The sequence below is a fragment of the Atractosteus spatula genome, chromosome 14 (assembly GCF_055471065.1).
Source record: "Atractosteus spatula isolate fAtrSpa1 chromosome 14, fAtrSpa1.hap1, whole genome shotgun sequence".
NCBI lineage: Eukaryota > Metazoa > Chordata > Actinopteri > Semionotiformes > Lepisosteidae > Atractosteus > Atractosteus spatula.
In genome coordinates this window covers 32,401,662-32,422,602 of record NC_142719.1, presented here as the reverse complement: position 1 = coordinate 32,422,602, position 20,941 = coordinate 32,401,662, and the positions used below count along the sequence as shown (strand labels likewise).

The window sequence follows — 20,941 nt, the reverse complement described above, 5'->3', positions numbered from 1 at the left end:
AGTGTAATAAATGCCGAGATAACATCTATGACACATTGTATATACAGTACAAGTGGAGGTGGGGGTCCCGACTGACAGAAGCCAGGTACATCAGGGTGAGAACCTGGGGTCACAGACCCAGACAGGGAAACATGGGACAGCCACATGCGTATACTTGCATACCATGTAACAAACCTCTGTTCCCCAAGCCACCCGCCCCCCATCCCACACAAATTCCTACCTATCCCTGCATGCTCTCCTGGGGCAGACATCACCAGCCCCACTGCTTACCCGCTTGGTGCCCCCATCACTGCCTGAGGAAGACACTAAAGTATGTTCTGTGCAATACTGTGCTAATAGTGTACATCTTAAGGCGTATTTTTGTGAAATAATCCATCCATTTTCTAACCACTGCATCCAATTCAGGTCAGCAGGAGTGGGAGACTACGCTGAGCACAAGGGGGGGGATACACTCTGGATAGGACGCCAGTCCATCACAGAGCACACACTCACACCAGGGTCAGCTTTCCCCAGGAGCTTTTTGTAAAATAAAAGCAACCAAAATTCAAGCAGAGCCAACTCTTATCACTTTGGCTGAATATTATTAATATCTGCTCTTTTTGAATAGTTTCCTCAACCTTAAGAAAGTTGCCTTGACTGACAGGTCTTTAAAGTTGGTTTCTTGTGACACATAAGGATATTTAGAAGACTTACACTGGTATAAATGTCACAGTTGTCTTCTTTTTGCATATATATTTTATTTTTCAGTTACTGTTGAATGTTTTTTTAGTTATTTACCCATTGTATAACATTTGTTTGAAGAGGGAAAGAAAAATATTACATATCATATTCATATACTGAATGGCCTGAAGCTTCTTGTGCTGACTTCCTTACACTCGTACTGTATATCAATGAGCCCAAGGGGAGCATTGGTTTAGTGTATATTAATTAACATTTTGAATAAAGGTTATTTAATCATTCTTTAATGCATTTTGAATACCTGGCAGAAGTGGGCAAAATTATTAACAAGAAGCTTTAAGAAATAATCACTCCATTTTTAATCAATGGGAAAAAAGACGACTGTGTAGCCATACAGTACATTGAAAACAACAAAACTATACTAAGAAGCCACAGGAGAAAAGTGATTTCATGAGGTTCTAAATGACTCTTTAAAAAAAAAAAAAGATTTGGAAGAAACACACTTCATGCACGAATAGACCTAACTTGCTTTGTGAGATTATGTTTCTTCTTTTACAAGGTTTAATTCAGAAAGGCAACAAACAAACCATAAGAATCAGGGAAGTTAATATGAAAAACTTTATTCAAAATGTCAAAACAATAACAATCATCTAATATAGAGATATGAAATGAATTGATCATTTTTGACACTACTGACATTAATCTTTTGCATGTTCTAAGATGAACGAAAAGAACACGCTTTTCAATAGAACTTTAGAAAGGGTAATTCTGCCAACAGACGCTTCAACAGGCCACTGTTAACCTCAATGGTCTCAGTTGCTCTTCATTTGGTGAAAGTCACAGTTCACAATTTGAAAACAGTGCCACTTAGAATTAATTGAAACAAAGAGGAGTCAAGGCACCTTTTTTTCCTTTTAAAACAAATGTTGATGAAAGTAACCTTCAAGCTTTTTAGGTTTTTGCAATAGACATCCACAGGGGAATGAGAGACCACCATGCCACAGATCACCCTCAAACAAACTTGATATTCATCATCAGCAGTATCACACTGTAGAATAGTTACAGGTTTGATCTGCGAAACCTCTTCACATGTGGTAGGATCCAGTTACCTCTCCTCCTCACAGTCTCCAAAACGTTAAGATTTCTTAATGATTAAAAAAACAGGAAAGTTTTCTACAACTGAAAGAGATGCATTTAAATAAAGTCACATTATGCACTTATGTATTAAATGAGGCTCTGCGAAAAAAAATGGCCTAGTTTGCGCTCAATGGCTGTTAAATGAGATTAGATGCACTTGATAACGCCCCACAAAACAGCTCTATCTACTGTAGCCTCTAGCTAGGGATTTAAAAACCCAGAGGCAATCTTAAAACAATTACCCTCTTCAGTTCACAGATGTAATAATTTCATACACACAGGGAAACACTCTGTCTCACACACAACCCACATTTCAACAAAAGAAAAAAAAGAGCCCTCCTGACTAATGTCTTTGAACAAAATGGCAGCAAAATGATATTCCAAACTCAAAAGACCATTGGTTAGAAAAAGTTTAATTTATTTATGAACATTGTTTTTTTCTTCTTTTCCCTCACCAGACATAACCTCAGGTCACACCTTGCTGTCATGGTCTATAATACTTGACGCTATGGTGAAGCCAAGGTGAACACTTTAGATGACCATATTCTTGAAGTTAAAAATTTTTTAAGAAAACAAATTACAGTGTAGAAATGAACAAAAAAGAACCGTATTCAACAGGTTCCCTTAAATGCCACAAAAATCAGCAAGAGATCAAACTCAAATCCAACTAACTGGTTAAAGCAATGGGCACACAATCTATTTATATAGCACTCATTGCATTCGTGTCTTGATTTGTCTAACAGAAATGTGAACATCAGCATACAGTACATTAAAAATGTTAATGTGTATATTTTTTACAAATCTATTAATATAAAAAAGTTATTTGTATTTCAAGTTGAATAATGCATTTCCTTCTTGAAGGGCTATCCCTTTTAAGCTATGCCACATTATTCATGAGAAGGAAAAGACCTTCATTATCCACAGCTTTGTCCCAATAACATGCGATTATGTTGGATGGATAACATTTTCACAGTGCACTGCATGAAATGTCTCTCACCGGATTGCCTTAAAATTAGCATTTTTTTTTAAACGCAGCTTTCTAAATACTGTAAAACAGACCAAACAGCAAAAGCAGGGCAAAACCATGTTCATGATATTCATACTGTACATTGAAAATCCCAGGAAAATTTCCATTTTGTAAACGTAAATGTTTTGTAATTTCCTAAGAAGGTAACGTACTTCTTCTCTTTTCCCGTTACTTCTATTCCTTAATCTTACCCTAAAACCAGTTATTGAAATCTGTCCATAAAAACATGGTTTCTTGAAAGGTTAATTTTCTGAAGGATTTATCATTATATTGGCACTAGTATGATTTTTTACTTTTTTATGATTTTGCTTCTCCTAGTCAAAAACCTGACTACTGTATATGCTTCTCACTACCTAAACGTAAACAGAGAAACATTTACTAAAACATATCTGTAATTTTACATTGTTATAATGTACAATCTGTACATTATGTTTCAAAAATGGATTTCCCTAGAATTTCACAAAATTCAACAGCAACCAATGCAATTTTTCCTCCAACCAACTCCTTGTGTCCACTTTATCGTACTAATTTAATACAGTTTTTTCCTTCAAATGTACAGAAGAAATACACATAGGATTACATTTTTTACAATATAACAAAAAATTCAAAATGAGATTTGTAGAACTCAAACTCTCCTACACATTTATTAAAGAAGCTGTGAAAGTATCAATGTAAATATTGCCTTAAAGAAGACATCAAGACCCAAGTTTAAATTGGTTTCTAAAATCACGCCAGCATTACATCCTTTTAACCCAATAAAGCAGCTCTCAAAAAAGAAATAATACTCTACTGTCAAAATGGTCTATAAGCTTGTTTTTTGAAATGCTAATGTCTTTGCATTTGATGGGATTCTTATTTTCATCAGATGGGGAAAAAAATGAGTTGCTTAGCAACAGTTGCCATGGTTTAGACTAATTAGAGGTAGTCTGCACTGAGGATGCTTCGATGACTCAATGCCTGCCAATCTGCAGGCAGGCCTCACTCTTTGTGATGCTGCAATGCATCAAGCATTTTTTTCCCCCCCAGAGAGGAAGTGGATCTTTACTTTGACCTCTATGTTGTACAAGAATTTGCTGACTTTATAGTCAATCTACAGTATAAAGGCAAAGAAGTGGTGAATTAAAACAAAACCTCCTTGGGCACAATGAAGGCAAACAGTCTGATTGCAGGTAGACCTAAAGTAGACATACAGGGCACAACTTCCTGAGCCACGTACTTCTATAAACATTAAAGTAGAAATGAAGGATTAGCCCAATGCACACAAACTTGGTTTATTATTTGACGTCTGTAAATGAATATCCATAAATACCCTATTCATCAGTGTTCCACAATGAATTATCCTTAGGGATTGCATTGACGATAAATCCGCCAAACAAGTCATTTAGTATTCTGAATTAAGCTTTAATAAAAACTGAACCAGCCATGGGATCTACAGACTCACTAAATGACTGATTTTTACTTTTCTTCACATTTTGTGGCCTCTCTACTTGGCTGTGGCTGTGGTACGTCCTGGACAGGAAACACGTACATCACAGGGCACACACAGACACAGACACACACTCACGTCTAGGGCCAATATTCCCCAAACGCCAACTAACCTACCTGTAGGTCTTTAGACTGTGGAAGGAAACCCACATAAACACTCCATACAAACACCATACTGACAGCACACCAGGACCAGATCTCAAACTCAGCACTGCAAGGCAACAATGCTAACCTGTACACAATCTTGCCATCTCCTATGACCTTGTTGGCTATTATAATTTTATAATTCACTTTGTCCAATGTGTAATAGAATCATCCAGACATTAAGCCTTGTAACAGGTCAGGAATCCTATTATTAATCCCTCCTCCACCTTTTATCTAATCGACAGCATTTAGCACTTGTGTATTTAATACAATCCTGACAACGGGAATGTTGGAGCTGGTACCATAACGTTGATAAAACACTCTTTTATTGCAAAGTATTCTTATCAACATATTTCATCATTGTTTTCTATTTTAATAATGGTTCAATCAATTAAAAAAAAACTCATCCTTGTTAGAAATTGTAGAAAAAAAAATTATATACAAAAACATGAAAAATGTTGTAAATACTGTATTTGCTTAGGAAAGCCTAATGAACACATACAGCTTTGCATTGTAAAGATCTTTGTTTTCACACTCACATTACAATTTCTGAAATTATTGACAAATGACCCTTTAGTTAATTGAAGAACAAATCTTGATTTAAAACGCTATATTTATATTATTCTTTCCACAAATGCTATCGCTCTGTAAGAAATAACCTTCAAATAGAAGCAAATGCAAGGCTAGCATAAAGGCATCTCAACTTTATTTGAAGAAAACTAGATTCAAAATGTCATATCTGACTGCACATTCTCAGTGCTGGAAAGATATAAACCAAAAAAGTTTGAAAATATTTGTTTGTTTTGTGCATACTGCTGATTCTTTCAATAATCAGCTATTAATTGGCGAATATACAAACTCTTCCTTCAATCTTTGTTGCTCATGCACTTTACAACCCAAATGTAGACTTGTTGTTGTCAAACGGACGTCACTTCCTTGAATAATGCCACTGATTATCACGGTATTGCAGCAAAATCTTTTTATTTGGTTTTCCATCCATCACATCTTCCCAATAACCCTGACTGCATCATATAAATGTAGCATTTTTTATTTTCCATTACAACTAATAGTAATAGGAGAAAAAAAGGTGACTAGATGAATAGTTAACTTCAGGCAGAAGTGAAAACAAAAGCAAATCTGTGTCCAGTATAATGCTGATGTCAAGAGTTCCAGTTGTTCAGCTGGAAGAACAACTGCAGACTGTTTACAACCAGAGAACACCACTACTTATTGTGAACAATATATCTGTCACTATGCAACCAAATATTTCCTAGCCCTCCATCAAATACTTTGCACTCCATTGACCACACTGTTTTTGCTTAATGCAGAAGCGGAGAACATTTGGAATAACATACAACTACTGATAATATTATACTGTAAAATAATTGAAGTGCTAGAAATTGTAGCTGTGTATATTTCCTGTCTAGATACTATCTTGTGTTTGCTAATCTGACCACTTTTTCTGACACTTCCTTTATCTTGCAAGGTCTTTAAAACAAAAGCAGTTCATCTACTATAGGTCTATAGCCTGTTTTGTGCTGATTTTCACACAAAGCATAAAGTACAAATGCCACAAATAGTGACTAGCTGAAAAATATCAGTTTAAGAAAATATTGAATGCAGCCCTCTAATGTTTTATCAACAGATAGGAAAAAAAAGAGTTACTTACCTCTCAGTCAAAAAAATTGAAAATGATCTTCCTTATGCCACAGTTTTCCTGCAAACATTTGACCTAGAGAGTCTTCTTGTGTTTTGTTTTCCAAACTTATGCTGTTTTAATACACACAGAACTTGACAGGAGCTTAAGACTCAGGAAAACAGGTCTGTTTCACTTGTAGTAGGATATAGTAAACCTAATCTCAGTAATCTCATTCCTTTTCTGACCCATGCAAAGTCTGAGAAGTAGCACAGAGCTAATTAGAAAACAGCTGGGATATATTTGTCTATTCTTCTGTTCATGAGGCAAGTAAAGGCTTTACGATCTGTCTCAGGTGTGTTCAATAACACTGAGTGCTGTTTCTTAGGCACTATTTATGTTCTTTGCTTCTGTAGCAAGAGACATGGCAATGTTGTAGAATTATACAAAATACTGATTTAATGCATCTTTCATAAAATGTCCATAATTGTGCAACAAAGACAGCATAAACATTTAAACTTAATTCTGTGGGATAATTAATCTCACTGGCTATTGTGTCCTTTAAAAACTTTAATTGAACATGTGTTAAATTGTGGAGTGAGTTAATCTGATACCACTTTGTGAAAAGGTTAGTTTTTTTACCAGGAAAATGTAAATTCCCTTCTTCTTTTTCAGGCTACCTATCATTCTGAGTTTTCAGTGACATATTGCAGTACAGTGCACTGCTGCCATCCAACACAGTCCCTATGTTTGTTTTCACATACAAAAATAAAGTAAAGGAAATTACTTGCTTGATGGTTTGAAGGAAGATCACAATGACTAGAGCAACAAGGAATGCAGAGGGTGGTGGATTTTGTTTGGGGCAGGGGAGAGGGTCGAACAGTTTTGTGTGCGTGGGATTTTCATAATCTTAACAAAAAACTATTTCATAAGGCAGACGACATTGCCGAACACCGATAACCAAAATATTGCACACCAAGACTTGAAGTAAATGAGTCAATATAACTGGCACAGCGCAAGTGTCACTGTCAGATGGGTTCCTTTTCCTTACATAAATCTACACTTTTACAGAGTCCCGTTGTCTCCTTTATTGCAGCTCATGATCATTTTTTTAAAGAATTTCTTTAAGAAAAGTATTTTTTTTTCAAATTTTAGTAGTTAGTTCATTGTCCTTTTGGCAGTATGTTTTCCAGAAAGCGAATTCCCATGGGCGTGGCTGATTCCATTACATCCCAGTGGCACTCAGTCCCAAGCCAGCAGCATGGCTCATGCAGGGCAGAGTCTGCATGGATTTAGGGAAGTCATGGGTCACTATTCTTCCATTTTCTCCTCCACTCCCATTGCCACTCATTCTGGTTAATGTGGAAGTCCTCATGGCGTCATTAATGGATTGCTGACAGGGCAAAAAACACAATAAACACAATCAGATGCATATGCCTTTTGTCTTTTCTAGCAACTTACAGCAAACCTGATTACGAGTCTGATAACCAGCTGCATTCTATTCTGGGATTTAAGCATGTTTGAAAATGGGCGGATGGATGGGGTTTTTAAAAAATCAAGCCAGCTCTTCAATTAATCACAAAAAACGCTCTGTTCACATCTGCACCGACCTGCTGTACCCCTAGTGTGCACTATCTGCCCTTTAGGGATGTTTAGTTTGAAAAAAATAAATAAATTCAGGATGTCTTAGAAAACAATTTTGTCCAAATAAAATATCGACAGGCGTGTTTTCAGCAAATGAAAAACCATTCGCTTTCTAATAGTATAATGTGTTATCAACTGATCTGGTTGACAAGGCTGGGACTGAGAGGAATACCATATTACTATTTATCAGTGTGAAGCAGGGGAGGAAATAACACTGAACAGTATAAACAGCAAACCTTCTCGCCTATCTCTCCATCTACAGGCAGCTGGCGTTAATGAAAGCCTGTGGGCTTGAAATGGGAGTTAACAATCCCCATATTCTGTTGTGCACTTGCAGTTTATGAAACAGGGGTAGGCAGCTCCAGTCCCGGAGTTCTGTGTTTGTTTCTGGTTTTCATTCCATCTTAGATGTTTGAAATAGTGGATGAAAGAAGACACATCAGTTCTCGGTCTTAATCCAATGCTGAATGAAAGTACATCTAAAGACTGTAGCAACTGAGGACAGGAGTTACCTAGCCTTGTTATAAACGACTTTTGTCAAAGGACACCAGAGTACTTTTCTGAAAATCATCTATACTGGGAGTCACGAGGTAATTAACTAATTTACACCAAATTGTTAGTTTTTTAAAGTTTGTTCTGTGAGTGTAGCAAAATTATTGAATATTTCAAGAACATAAAGTACATAAAAAGTGAGAGTATGTGTGAAAGTTGGCATTAGCCACATGTAAACTGTCACGGCACAAAACTTTTGAGGAAAATGCAGAACAAAACAAAAATGGCCAACAGAACAAAAGATCAAATTCATTCCGAAATGTCGGAAACCGAAATGAACAGTTTTAGACTGGAATTCCTCTCTTTGTTAATGATTATTGCTTACTAGTATCTGGTTTCAAAAATGATTTGAAAGTTTAAAAAAAGCATAAAACATAATGTTTGATTTAGGTAAAAAAAAAGTATTTGATCTGCACCTAACTGGTGTTACCTATGGTCAGAAAGATACACAGGTCAAGAGATCGACCTAATGGCCACTCTGTGGACAGACAACACAGAAAAAATGCAACAAAACTGGGAGTATCCCACTGCTTGCGTTGATGTCAAGAATGACGCACCACAGGACAATCATTCCTACCCCTATATCTTAACACTTTCCATCCCATATACGTTGTAACGTTCTTTATAGGTAGCATTAGAGCCTGTGTTCTCTAATGAAGTGGAGTTAAAAGCCTGTGTATTCTTTGCCACCTTCATTCGTCTTGACTCAGTTCTCGACTTGTAACAGAATTCAACCAAGGCGACGAGCATGGCCAATCCAAGCCCGCCAATCAGGATGTAGAAGACCCCAGCCACATTACTAAGGCTCAGTGCACTTGTCTTGTCCTAAAAGACAAAGAAATAGCATAAGAAACACGAAGAAGGCATTATGTCTGATGAAAAATAAATCTTCATGATAGAGGTTGCTTGCAAATGCCTAAATAAATATGCAGTACATTTACAATATACACTGCATACCTTGTAATACTAGCTTTTTAATTAAGAAAACAATTAAATAAGTAGACATAGGCAGTAAAAAATATAATCTAGCCCATTTCTCTATCTTTTTAACAAAAAAGACAGTTTGTAGGTAAGAAAACAGTAGTTAATAGGCATATTCTAACATGTTCTCCAAGCTTACCTAAAACTTTATAATTGTGTATAGAGAAATAAGACATGCGCAGACATGCTCAAATTACAGGCCCTTTGTCCAACAGTGTAATATTCCCATTTCCATCTGTGAGGGGATTTATCTGACTAGAGTATTCTCTTCATGTCATAAGCCTTCAATCTATCAAGTTCAGTAAAAATGTATCTGTTACAAATTGTTTTTTTAAATGGCCATATATCATATGGTTCCATTTTAATTTAATTTAAAATTGTGCATTTAATCCAGTTTTACTGGTTAATATCATGTGGGAAGGAATAGAAAACCAACTGATAATCTTTTTCAGAGTTTTTGTTTTAAGAATATTTTAATGAATGAGTAAATGGTTAGAGCTTACTCCTTTGCTATCCATCCTCATTGTTACATTATTTGTAAGATATCACAAAGAAGAGAAGGTAGTCAGTCTTATGTATTTTTGTTCAATGACCTTGTCTAAAGGTCATTTTATGGGGTGAGCTCTAAAGCATGCAAATCAAATGCTTTGACAAAAGAGGGTTACAGTAAATGAATTAATAATCTGTAAATTACTGAACTAAGTAAGGCTATATAATATCAATGTATTTCACTCCACACTGAAATTTATTTCTTTTTTCACCAAATTATGGAATTAAACTTTAAATTTCATTGATGAATGTAATCCCTGTATTACTGACATATTGTTTTGAAAGGCTGTAGGATATATGTTCCAGAATTAAATTTAGTGTTAAAATATAACCAGCGACACTTGCTAACTTACAGTTAGTACATACAGTAAGTTACTGATGTTCAAGATGTTCTTTCCACTTTAGAAGAATTTTGCTTTTTAGCCTTATGTCATTTTTAATTAATGATAAGGATAAGGCACAGCTTTTTCACTAAAACTATTTGACAAGGAGCTTAGAATATTTGTTATATGTTCATACGAGTATGCAGTCTAAGAGATAATTGTTTATTCATCTGATATTTATCTGGCTATAAAGTAGATAAGAGAATTATTTATTTTTAATTCGCATAAACATGTTTAAAGTTTAATAAACTGCATTAATTTCTGATGGCTTTTTTCTACACAGAATTACTGAAATCAGAAGGTAAAAAAACAGAACGTACTCATGTAAGGAAAATTTTCTGATTGACTAACACAGAGAAGGAAAGTGCTTATAATTGCTTATGTTAATTAGAACCTCTTATAGATAATTTAACAAGCTTTGAAAGGACTTCAGATGTGTTTTTAAAACAATTTAAAAACTTGCCCTGCACTCTGCGTAATTAGGCAGAATATAATAGGGATTTGACCTTTAGCTACATGTTTAGCTGATGTTAGCTACATCACTGGTTATACTTGACAGTCCTAGTTGACAAGGTTAAGGGTTCTGTTTTTTAACGTTTGTCCTTTGCAAGTTGTTTGATATATTATTTCTTTTAAAAACGAGCAGGAATAAATTACAGGTTGGAGGGAAAGAAATTTGCAGAAATGTGACCAGGGCTTCTGAAGTGAGCCTGTTAATTTCATTTTGTTGTTGTTGCTGTGGTTGTTTTTGTTAAGTACGACCAACTTGTGGACTAACCTTTCTTCCGGAGTCCTTGCTTCCACATTCCCCTTTATCGTACCACCATTTGTTTTTCAGCTTGTCTAAGACGGCTTGCTCACTGAGTTTCAATACCGCTAGGTTTACAGGGATTCTTCACCAGGGAAATAACATAAATAACATTGATAATGTTATTTTATGTTATTCAGTACATGTCAAACATACACCCATATATATATATAATATCGCAATCATATTTTGAAACTGCAGTTTCAAAGTGATATGCTTTAATACTCCATCTAGCCTTTGTCTTTCTCCCTACTGCGAGATGTGTATTACAATATCACTTTGGGTAACGAGCAACGGCAAATGCTTGGTAATGCAGGACGTTCTCCCCCCTCCCCTCCAACTCTCTCTCTCCCGTGAACAAAGCTCATGGGATAGCAAATGCTGAAACACAAAAAGACCATGGTAGCTCCGCCATCACTGTTGATGAAACAGGATGTTGGAGGCAACTATAGCGTACTCCAAAAGTTTTACTCCCCCCCAAAAAAATCTCTGTCAGGGTCTAGCCATGATAATCCAGTGCTCCCTTGGCCCAGAAACACTGTGTCTGGTCAATGCATCATCCAAGCGTTTGCCTCCTCCACTTGCTGGTTACCCTCCACTTTGTCGTTACCCGCTGGTATACTCATACTGAGGCTGACCTTGGAATCACCTCCCCCGCTGCCGCACTCTCCTTTGTCGTACCACCATTTGTTTTTCAATTTGTCCAAGAGCCCCTGCTCGTTCAGTTTTAACACTGCCAGGTTTACTGGGTTTCTTGAAATGATAAAATAATACTGGTCAGTACCGAGAGTGTCCAGCGCAACACAGTGCTATGAAAACAGACTGTTCAGATTTGCAACACTGGTGACTGGTTGGTAAGTTGAGGTCATTAGTAGAATGCAAAGGCGTGTTCTCATGAGGAAGTAGAGTAAGGTGGAAAATAATGCTTTTCCAAACCATGACAAAGAGTTTGCCAGGCAAGACACGCAGTCGGCATGCTCGGAAGGAAGGGCAGATATCGGTAATGCTTCTGATTCAGTGATGCCCCCTGAAGCATTGTTTCCTTTCAGTTCCTGCATGAATGGGGAATAACTCATTGGGACATCTAGGGATTTTCCTGTTCAACACCCGTGAGTTCAGCATGGATCTGCGCAGGTGGTGAACATTAGACATTATTACGGAAGACTTCAATACGTCATGCTTCTGTCCCCCGTGCTCCCAACGATTATTAAGCACTCATGCGCGGTCGAAGAGGAAATCGTGCCGAAATAAACCACCGGATCAAAAGCATTATCGAATGATCGCCCCTTCCCTTTCCTGCTCTGCCCCTGCGGGACGCTTTCCGTGACAAAAATCCTGAATTCTTTCTTATCCCAGAATACTTAGAAAGAAAGAAGTCGGAGAGAGGGCATGGACGATGAAGACCGAATCTGAATTCAGTTTTCGAAAAACGAATGGGAGTTTCTGAGGCGGCAGTGCTCTGGTGAGATGAGTTCTGCAAACCAACAGAAGTATGAATGCGATACGAAAACAAAAAAAAACATGTTAAAAATGGCTAAGAAAGAAAGAAACACCCACTCTTGCCAAAACAATCGTAACTACCCTTTTAAAATATCTTATCTTCATATAACTTTAAATAGTTTTTCAATCTTTTGCAACTAAAAGTCAAAATCCCCCCCAAATCCTATATATTATGTACTTAATATATGTAGGGCTGTGTATGTGTGCGAATTGTATGCACAAGGAGTTCTCAAAGACTGTCTAGTCAGATGTCAGTTTCTCAGAAGTAACTCTGATAGTGTGAGCAGGAGCATCATCTTGGATATTAACAACACATACAGTATTCATAGATTTCTATCTAGAATACCGCAACACTTGAAAAATATATTTAATTGGAAAAAAACAAAGGAGACCCCTTTCCTCTTAAGCCTAACAATTATATAATGCACCTTGTATCATTCTTCTTCTTAAAATACTTGAAACATCTTAGACCCAAATTTTGAGTTGTTCTCATTTGAGTCCTAAGATAAAATAGAATTAACAATACATTAACACTCGTTAGCCATTTTCCTGAATGGCTACTCAAGACATTCAAATGTCATTCACATAAAAAATACAGCTCTTTCAATGATTATTCGGGCTGTGGTATAAGCATAGTATTAAAGTCAATGTGAATGCTGTCCACAGTAGTCTGTTTGAATTCAGTCATATACGGCTATAACAAGAAACAGCCTCTTCTCCTAATAGATGTTTTGTCATATGACTCGTATTTTAACATATCTTTTTCATTTGTGGTTCCCAAGGCAGCTTTCGTTCATTATTAAAGATGGGCAAATTAAATCAGTCAATTATCAGGTGATTAAGAATTCACCCTTATTTGAAGAACTTCAATGATCATAAAATATGAAGGTGCTGTATTTGCAAGATGGGTAACTAAAAAGTATAGAGACATGACTCCTTAGTCATGTAAAAAACATGATGTGATACAACATTTCTTACAATTCCTTCAAACAATAGTTATATCATTCAATTAGTCAAAATCCACTTTTACTTTGGCAGTGGTTTTTCAGTCCGGCCAATGTAAATGGATACACCCTTGGCATTCAGTTACAGAAATAAAACCAACAAGACAACCTTCAAAGCTTTTTATCCCTGTGCAAGACTTTCAGGATGTTTTGACATAAAAGCTAACCATATTATGCCTAAATAAGACCGACTGACAGATAGATAGCAAAAGCCATTTTGTTCTCCTTTGCCATTTTTCTATTCTTTTTTCTATTAAATTTGCACGTTTAAACTATTACAGTTCACTCTACGAAAAAACTCTGCCTTTGCACCCTCACCAGGGGCAAGCGTTAGGAAAAAGGATGGAAGGAAGGATTTTGCCCTGTGCATAAAAAGCTTTGAATATCACCTTGGAGGTGCAACTTAGGTTCTTATTTCTGTAGAAGAAAAAACTGACTAAAGAAATATTACACTCTAGCAAAAGCAGGTTACTCTGTGACAATATACACTGCAGTAGTGGGACAGAACACTGACACCTACCTTAAAGGGGATCCCTTCGGTGTTGCAATCCCATATCCTTTTGAATCCAGGTTTCCTCCCACCTTCATGGTGTCACAGGGTCTCCGCTGCTCGATGTACTCGTTCATGGTCGACTCTAACAGGTAGGCATATTTCCCTTTTGATTTCCGTACTCTGAAGACACCCTCATCAGTCGTCTTCACAAAAACCGACGGATCGGCTGATTTCATGTATGACCACATCTTTTCAAAAACGGCTATTTTGGATCTCTGATGGGGCAATCAAAAGGAAAGGGTGATTAAGCGGAAAGGGACTGAAAGAATGAGCGCCACATGGCAGAATTCACGGAACATCCCATATCCTGCTGCAGCTGCGATTTCTTTGCACACTTCTTTCGCATGAATAATACCAATTATTACTGGTTAAAACACAATGAGTAGCCTTCGCCTCCTCATACAACCTCAAATTTAAACCCCTAATTTCACACAATTATCCATTTATTTTACAGCTTCGTTATTAGGGGTGACGACTTAATTGAATTTTGCCTGTCATTTTTTTTTCTGAAGCTAGATTTCCTGAGGAGAAATTCAAAAAATGTTTCCTAGTACTTATTCTTTTTTATGACGAAAACGTTGTCATCTAAAGTACACGAATAGTCATTTGATAAATTACAGTGAGTCCTGTCTGTATTTTGCAGACAACTTTAAATCCACTTTAAAACTCTTTAAAACCCTTCCAAACTAAGATGTAATACTGTATAATTCATAAGATCAAATTAAAGTCCAGTGTTGTATGCAGATTTTCATGATGCAAGCATGCAATGAAAGCTGCTTCATTGCAACTTTATCCAGCTTTATACCATACTTTTGCTATAATATGATCTGTCTGGGGACTTTCTTTCATTATTACATCTTACTACATACTGTATGCATAGACTCATTAGCCAGAATAATTACCTTTTTTACTCTTACAGTTAGAATTCCCTGAAAAAGGACTAGAAACTACGTTGATCCTTGTTAGAGAAACAGATTATACTGTAGATAATATACTGTATATGCGAGAATGGTCTATTACGTTTTGTTGCACCAATTGCTAAGGGCAGAAAGTTACCCTGGTGTGTTACAAAAACATTAGCCGTGATTGTGCTCAGCTGTGAAATAATACATTAAATGTAAAACTCAGGCACTCCAGTATTCCAGGTCTAGAAATTAGTGCAGGCTTCTTATTTGGTTGCAGAATTCCATGGCAACCACACTACTTGCTGCAGAAGTCCACACAAACACAAATCGCATTTTCCTTTCTTCCACGCAGGCTTGCACCTTGGCACCTGTGAACTGCCTGTGTAAGATCTTCAGGCATGAATGTTTCAGAACTACCTACAGATAAATAATGCAGCAAAAGACCAAAGCAAAGTAGTTCAGTATCATTACCAAAGTCTACAGTGAACAGTGTTGAAGTTCAGGAAATGTTGTCCTGGAACTGCAACTAAAGATCAAAAAAATAATGATTTTGAATTTCCATTTAAAGGTTTGCAAAATTGCTGGCTGAAACAAGTCCACACAGTCTCATTTGTTGTCAGAGACTGGCAGAAAAATTTGTAGAGGAAAAAAAACATGGTAGACCATGCAAAAAGTACATAGTGCAGATGTGTATTGAGGCACTGCAGTGAGCTGTTGAGAATGCACACCGCAGTGCTACAGTTCCGGCTTCCAGTCACCAGAGGGCCCCTTCACGCTCTCTGCGTTTTCCACCCTCTCTGGGGAGGCGTGGGTTAAACAGATCTCGTTAAGCCATAACCACGCCCCCCCCCCCCTATTTTAAACTCACCTGTCTGCTTCTACCTTTCCTCGGTATTGGGTTGAACCTCACATGAGACACTTCAGAGCAGTTTGCTATCTTCCTGGATTTTCTAGACGTCTGGTTTGTTTACTCGACTTTGGTTTTTGGATCTTGTTTTCGGATTGGTCTTTTGGATTGACTTCCTGTTTTTTTGGACTTGATACTCTTTTGGCTATGGATCTTGGCTTCCTGGTTTTTAGCTTCTTGTTTTCTAGTCTCCCGCATAGGGTCCATCTTTTGTCTTTTGCTTATACAAAGCGTAGTACGCAGTGGGATAGAAGCTGTTCTTGTATTATGGGAAATGAAGTGCCTACTCCCGTGCATTGTGCACTATTAATTCATTATTTTATTAAATATTGCTGTTTAGAGCTAGAATAGGAACCATTTTTAATAAAGGAATTATATTTCTTTCTTTAATACATTTCTGTGTGAATACTATTTAGCCTTATGTTTCTTTTCACTACACACAAAATGAAAAAGTTTCAGAATTTCTTGCAGAATCATTAAAAAGCTGCCACAAAACTCAAGCTGTTCCTTTCATTGATACAGTATATTGCAAACTGTCTTGGAATCAGGGACGGACAGAAAAGGCATTACCTGTTCTCATTTTTCTGAAAAGCAAGATCCTTGAAAACAGCACAATCCTGTTACAGGAAGGACATGGTACAACGCTGTTGAAAACTTCTCCTTAAGAAGGCAGTAGCTTCTGTAAAGATTCCTGAAGACCTTACCCGGAAGAACTCCTTTGTTGATCCAGCGTCCAGAGTTCCATAAGCGATCTCCGTCTGCTTGGCCAGATCTTCCGCACTCTCAATGGGGGAGACCATCCTCTCCACAGTCAGAAAGGCAGCCAGGTTTGCGGTGTAGGACGAGATTATGATCAAGGTGAAGAACCACCACACACCTCCAACAATGCGGCCCGAGAGAGATCTGAACACAGAACGTAGGAGTTAAACAAGATCTGATGAAGTACTGAAGTGCTACGTATGGTGAAAATCTTTCACATTCCTTTGCCATGTGCAACAGCAATGCTGGACAGATACGTTTTTGGCAATTTATGTTGGTGCCATAAGTTTAATTTGTTTCCAGTTTCTACTAACCTATGAAAAATATTTTCAATGCCCATGTAAAAATTAATTATTATTTCCTATTTAGATTTTACTACCTAACCCTCTATGGATGGATGTTTGGCCGTTATGGCTTCTGGCATGTAGGGGCAGCAACATCCTCTTGCTGTTACCGTAACATTTTTTACAGGAGAGGGTTGTTAGCCTTGTGCCCACCCTCCAACATGGAGGACCTGGCGGGTCAACGTGTGACACAAACCCACTTCCCTGGGATTATGAGTCTCAGGCTCTACCAACAGAGCTGGTCGGGACCTAACCCTCTATAACCATATGTAAAAAAACAATCACAAGTCTGAATACCTTAACCTTGTCAGCCATAAATAATACTTCAGCTGATGAAGCTTTTCTGGAAAGCCCACTTGAAAAATATCCCTCGCATTTTTCTTATGTTGGAGTTCTGTACAAAGTAAAACAAGCTTCAGATGACCTCCTCCCTACTTTTATTTGACTTTGACTCATTCTTCTTTGCGATGAATGACATTGATTGATATGAATTGGTGAGAGAGGAGAAGCTCAGAACTTGCAAACCTTCAAAACCATTGAACAGCTAATGCTCAAGATTCTGAGCTAGACATTTACCGGCACATCACAACAAAAGCTTAGAAGAACTGAGGAAATTCTTGATGAGGAAATTGAGGAAAAATAGATGTCAGCCTCTTTCATTATTAAATAGAAAGAATTAAGTAACAATACAGTACAGCACATGACAATGACGCTTGCAAGGTAACCAGAGAGAATAGCATTCTCTGCAAACAAGTTTGCAAATTGGCTAAGTGTTCAGATGAGTTAAATACTGTATTTCGAGGGTAGGGTCTATGAAAAAAATACAAATCTATCAAAAGAAATGGCAGGAAAAGGAGGTATTACATTGTGGAAAACACTTTTTTTAAGAAGAATAATCAGACCATGGATGATTCTAACCATAAATTTAGTGAAGAATGTTTGTACCAGAACATTTGATGAGCCATCCATTTAAGATGAGCTATCTATTTAAGAGTAGTCCCTTAAACAAGAAGGACCAGATATATGAAAAATTGAAAAAAACAACAACTCAGAAGTGAAATGCATATCTGAAATTCACAAAAAATAGGTATATTATTTCCTTCCTAATAAAGTAAGTATATTAACCGACACCACAATAAAATTCCCGTGTAGTGTGTTTAGAGTCTCCCACATGTTAGAACTTGCTTACACTTAAAGGAAGTGGTAGGTGGGAAAAGTATAATTCTCTTTAAAATATATTATTACTTTTTAGGAACTTAAGGGAAAAAAAACTAATCTCTTCATAAATTAGACATCAGAAATATCGTTTCCAAATTTCCGCACTTTTAGTTTGAACAAAATCTAATGTTCTACAGTGAAAATGATCTATTTGACCATATATAGCCAGGTTCCACCTGGACTGATTATTTGTTTTTGTTTCCTTTTTAAAACTGTAATTAATTGCCATAGGTTCTGTTCCGTGAGACACGTTCATGGATCTTCATTCCAAGAGTGTTACACATGGATTGCAGAGCAGATGTGAAGTAATGAATCTGACATTTCAAATTGCTGAGGAAAAAAATGGAGAAAATGAGCCACAGCAACTACACACTTAAATACAAACCATTCTGCACCAGAACCATCCTAACATTTCCTTAACAAAGAAAACAATTGCAAACTAAGTTTGGGAATTTTATGCAAACCCCTTTTTTTTGGCAATGATATGATTGTATTCAGAAATAAAAAAACAGTTTCATCACAACAAGACCTTTCTCTTTCTCTTGGTCAAGTAACTATTTTTTGCACATTATTTTTAAAATGCAAGCCATACCCCAGCTGTGTGAATTAAGAACCAAGTCAGTAATAATGAGACAAAGGCTGTAATAATTTTAACAAGGGACTCTCTATACCATTTACACGTTGGGGCTTCCTTCAAGCTGTTAACTTGTCTCGAAGGGGATCATTATGCTTGGCATTTTGAATGTTTAATAACATAACAAAAATATACAATTTATTTTTAAATTAATATTCTTAATTGCTGAAATCCACCGAACGTTGTAATGAATCATCTTTGCATCATACTGGTGAACAGAACAGCCCAGCATAACCTGGAGCAGTGAAAACAAACTACTACCCAAATTAATAGTAAGAGTGAAGAAAGACCACCTTCCCTCATAGACATTAGGTTTACCTCATTCATATAAGTGCTCAGTTAACAATATACTGCATACAATATATTCAATTATATTCAGGTGGGTGAGTACTCTTCTAACATATTGTACAATCCATTTCTGTATAATTTAAACAAGATATTATTTTTATTAACATTTAAACATGTCTTCCTGTCACTAAACAGTACGATTTGTGGTTCTGTAGAGCCACTTTTTATACAGTATCTTCATTAATAATTTGATTGCAAACCAGTAACAAACTCAGATTTTTATGTCTTCAGTTACAGGACTTGTCCCTGAAAATTAGGAGTGCTCTGTTTTAAAATAATTTAATGTATTAAAAATATCAGCAAATTCTAAATATTCAAGAGAACGCAAAACAAGAGCAATGTAAAGCATTTCTTTAGATTGTTTTGAGAAATTTGCATTAATGTCAGATTGTAATGGCCTGTTTAGTAAAGCTCAATGATAAAAGCAGCAGATGCAAAAACTGAAAAGTCTTAATCAGCATACAGTAGGTTTCCTCAAAGGTTTTTTCCAAAAACCTTACCAATATTAATGCTGAAGGGAGTCTTTATCAACTATTACCATGTACATGAAACACACATTGTGTTTTTGTGTTTTATAATTTCTTATACTTCATTACGGAAGCTATGAGCATTTTAGAATTGCCTTGTAATGAAAGATTCTGAAGCTTTTCCTGTGGATTTGCTTGATTTCTTTTGTGATCTGCAGGGACATAAAATCACACAGATTTCATCTAAAAAATAAGACTAGAGGGCATATAAAGAAAATAAACTGATACCATATTTAGTAGGGTGGGTAACAGCAACTTAAAATCTAAAAATACAGTGGCATACTGTCGTCGTTGATTTGTTTTTCAAGAACCGGGCTTGACATTTCTTTGAAAATGATAAAAATCAATAAGCTACAAGCAGTGTAAGAAAAAGTAAACAGTTGTGACTGGGTGAATATCCATTTATCATCCCTATTGTTTATGGTATCAATTACATAATTGTAAATGAAGTTAGAATGAAGTTTCTTTTGTATAAATGAATCAGTTTCGGTCCCATTTCTGCTAATATGCTGTAACATTAGCCTTTTAACTGTCACAGATGGAAACAGAAGTTAGACTGTGCAAAAACCCTAATGACACTTCCCTGACGCTTCTCGGATCAAAACGTAAGACTTCATATTTTCCCACAGAAAATAATGATGAATTGGTGAATATTTCAATCCCCGGATGAGTATACAGGCAAGAGTTTAATATATATTATTTCTTTTTGTAAATCCTTGTGTGGTGTGTACAAGGGCTGGAATGATTGCATTTGCCCCTGGATACAATTCTTCCAGCTTCTGCTTTGCAGTTTTTTTTTCCTTTTTGATATTTTAAGATGCTACACCAGTGTGATCACGGGGGATCCTGTGAAGCAAAACGCATTGTCTGCACAAAGCGTGTGTATTCAGGAAGGGGAGAAATAAATAATTACATCTCCAAAAGAATCATAAGCAGAAAAGTCATACATTAAAGGCCTAGCTGTGCCGTTGCTATGACAATACATCACATCATTAAAATGGGTGTCAAGGTACATCTTCTCTTAATCAGAGCCTTTGAGCTTCTGTGTGTCAGATCTGATATGCTACAAACAAAGGAAGCTTTAGGAAGAATGGTCCTGTCCTCAGACGGCCTCCAGCCCATTGTGGTGTGCCTGCTGTATTATTCCTTCAAGAGATGGGAGCAGTGTGCAGAAAGCATTTTTCAGTACTTGAGAAAAGAGAAGCCTGTTAATATAAA

At 36.6% G+C, this 20,941-nt stretch overlaps 1 protein-coding gene across 2 annotated transcripts in view; it reads right to left on the bottom strand.

Moving 5' to 3' along the window:
• Positions 1-2,212: 2,212 nt before the first annotated feature.
• gria1a (glutamate receptor, ionotropic, AMPA 1a) overlaps positions 2,213-20,941 on the bottom strand; it is an 83,141-nt gene continuing 64,412 nt past the window's right edge. Inside the window, exons 12-16 of one of the 2 annotated variants that reach the window (XM_088931994.1) lie at positions 16,598-16,796; positions 14,049-14,296; positions 11,663-11,777; positions 8,994-9,128; positions 2,213-7,500 (exon numbers count right to left, since the gene is read on the bottom strand). In XM_088931994.1, the coding sequence (XP_088788120.1) occupies positions 7,333-7,500; positions 8,994-9,128; positions 11,663-11,777; positions 14,049-14,296; positions 16,598-16,796 (865 nt within the window). In that variant the 3' untranslated portion in view covers positions 2,213-7,332. Of the gene's footprint in view, positions 7,501-8,993; positions 9,129-10,994; positions 11,110-11,662; positions 11,778-14,048; positions 14,297-16,597; positions 16,797-20,941 lie in introns of both variants that reach the window. The other variant, XM_088931995.1, reaches the window with a different exon arrangement.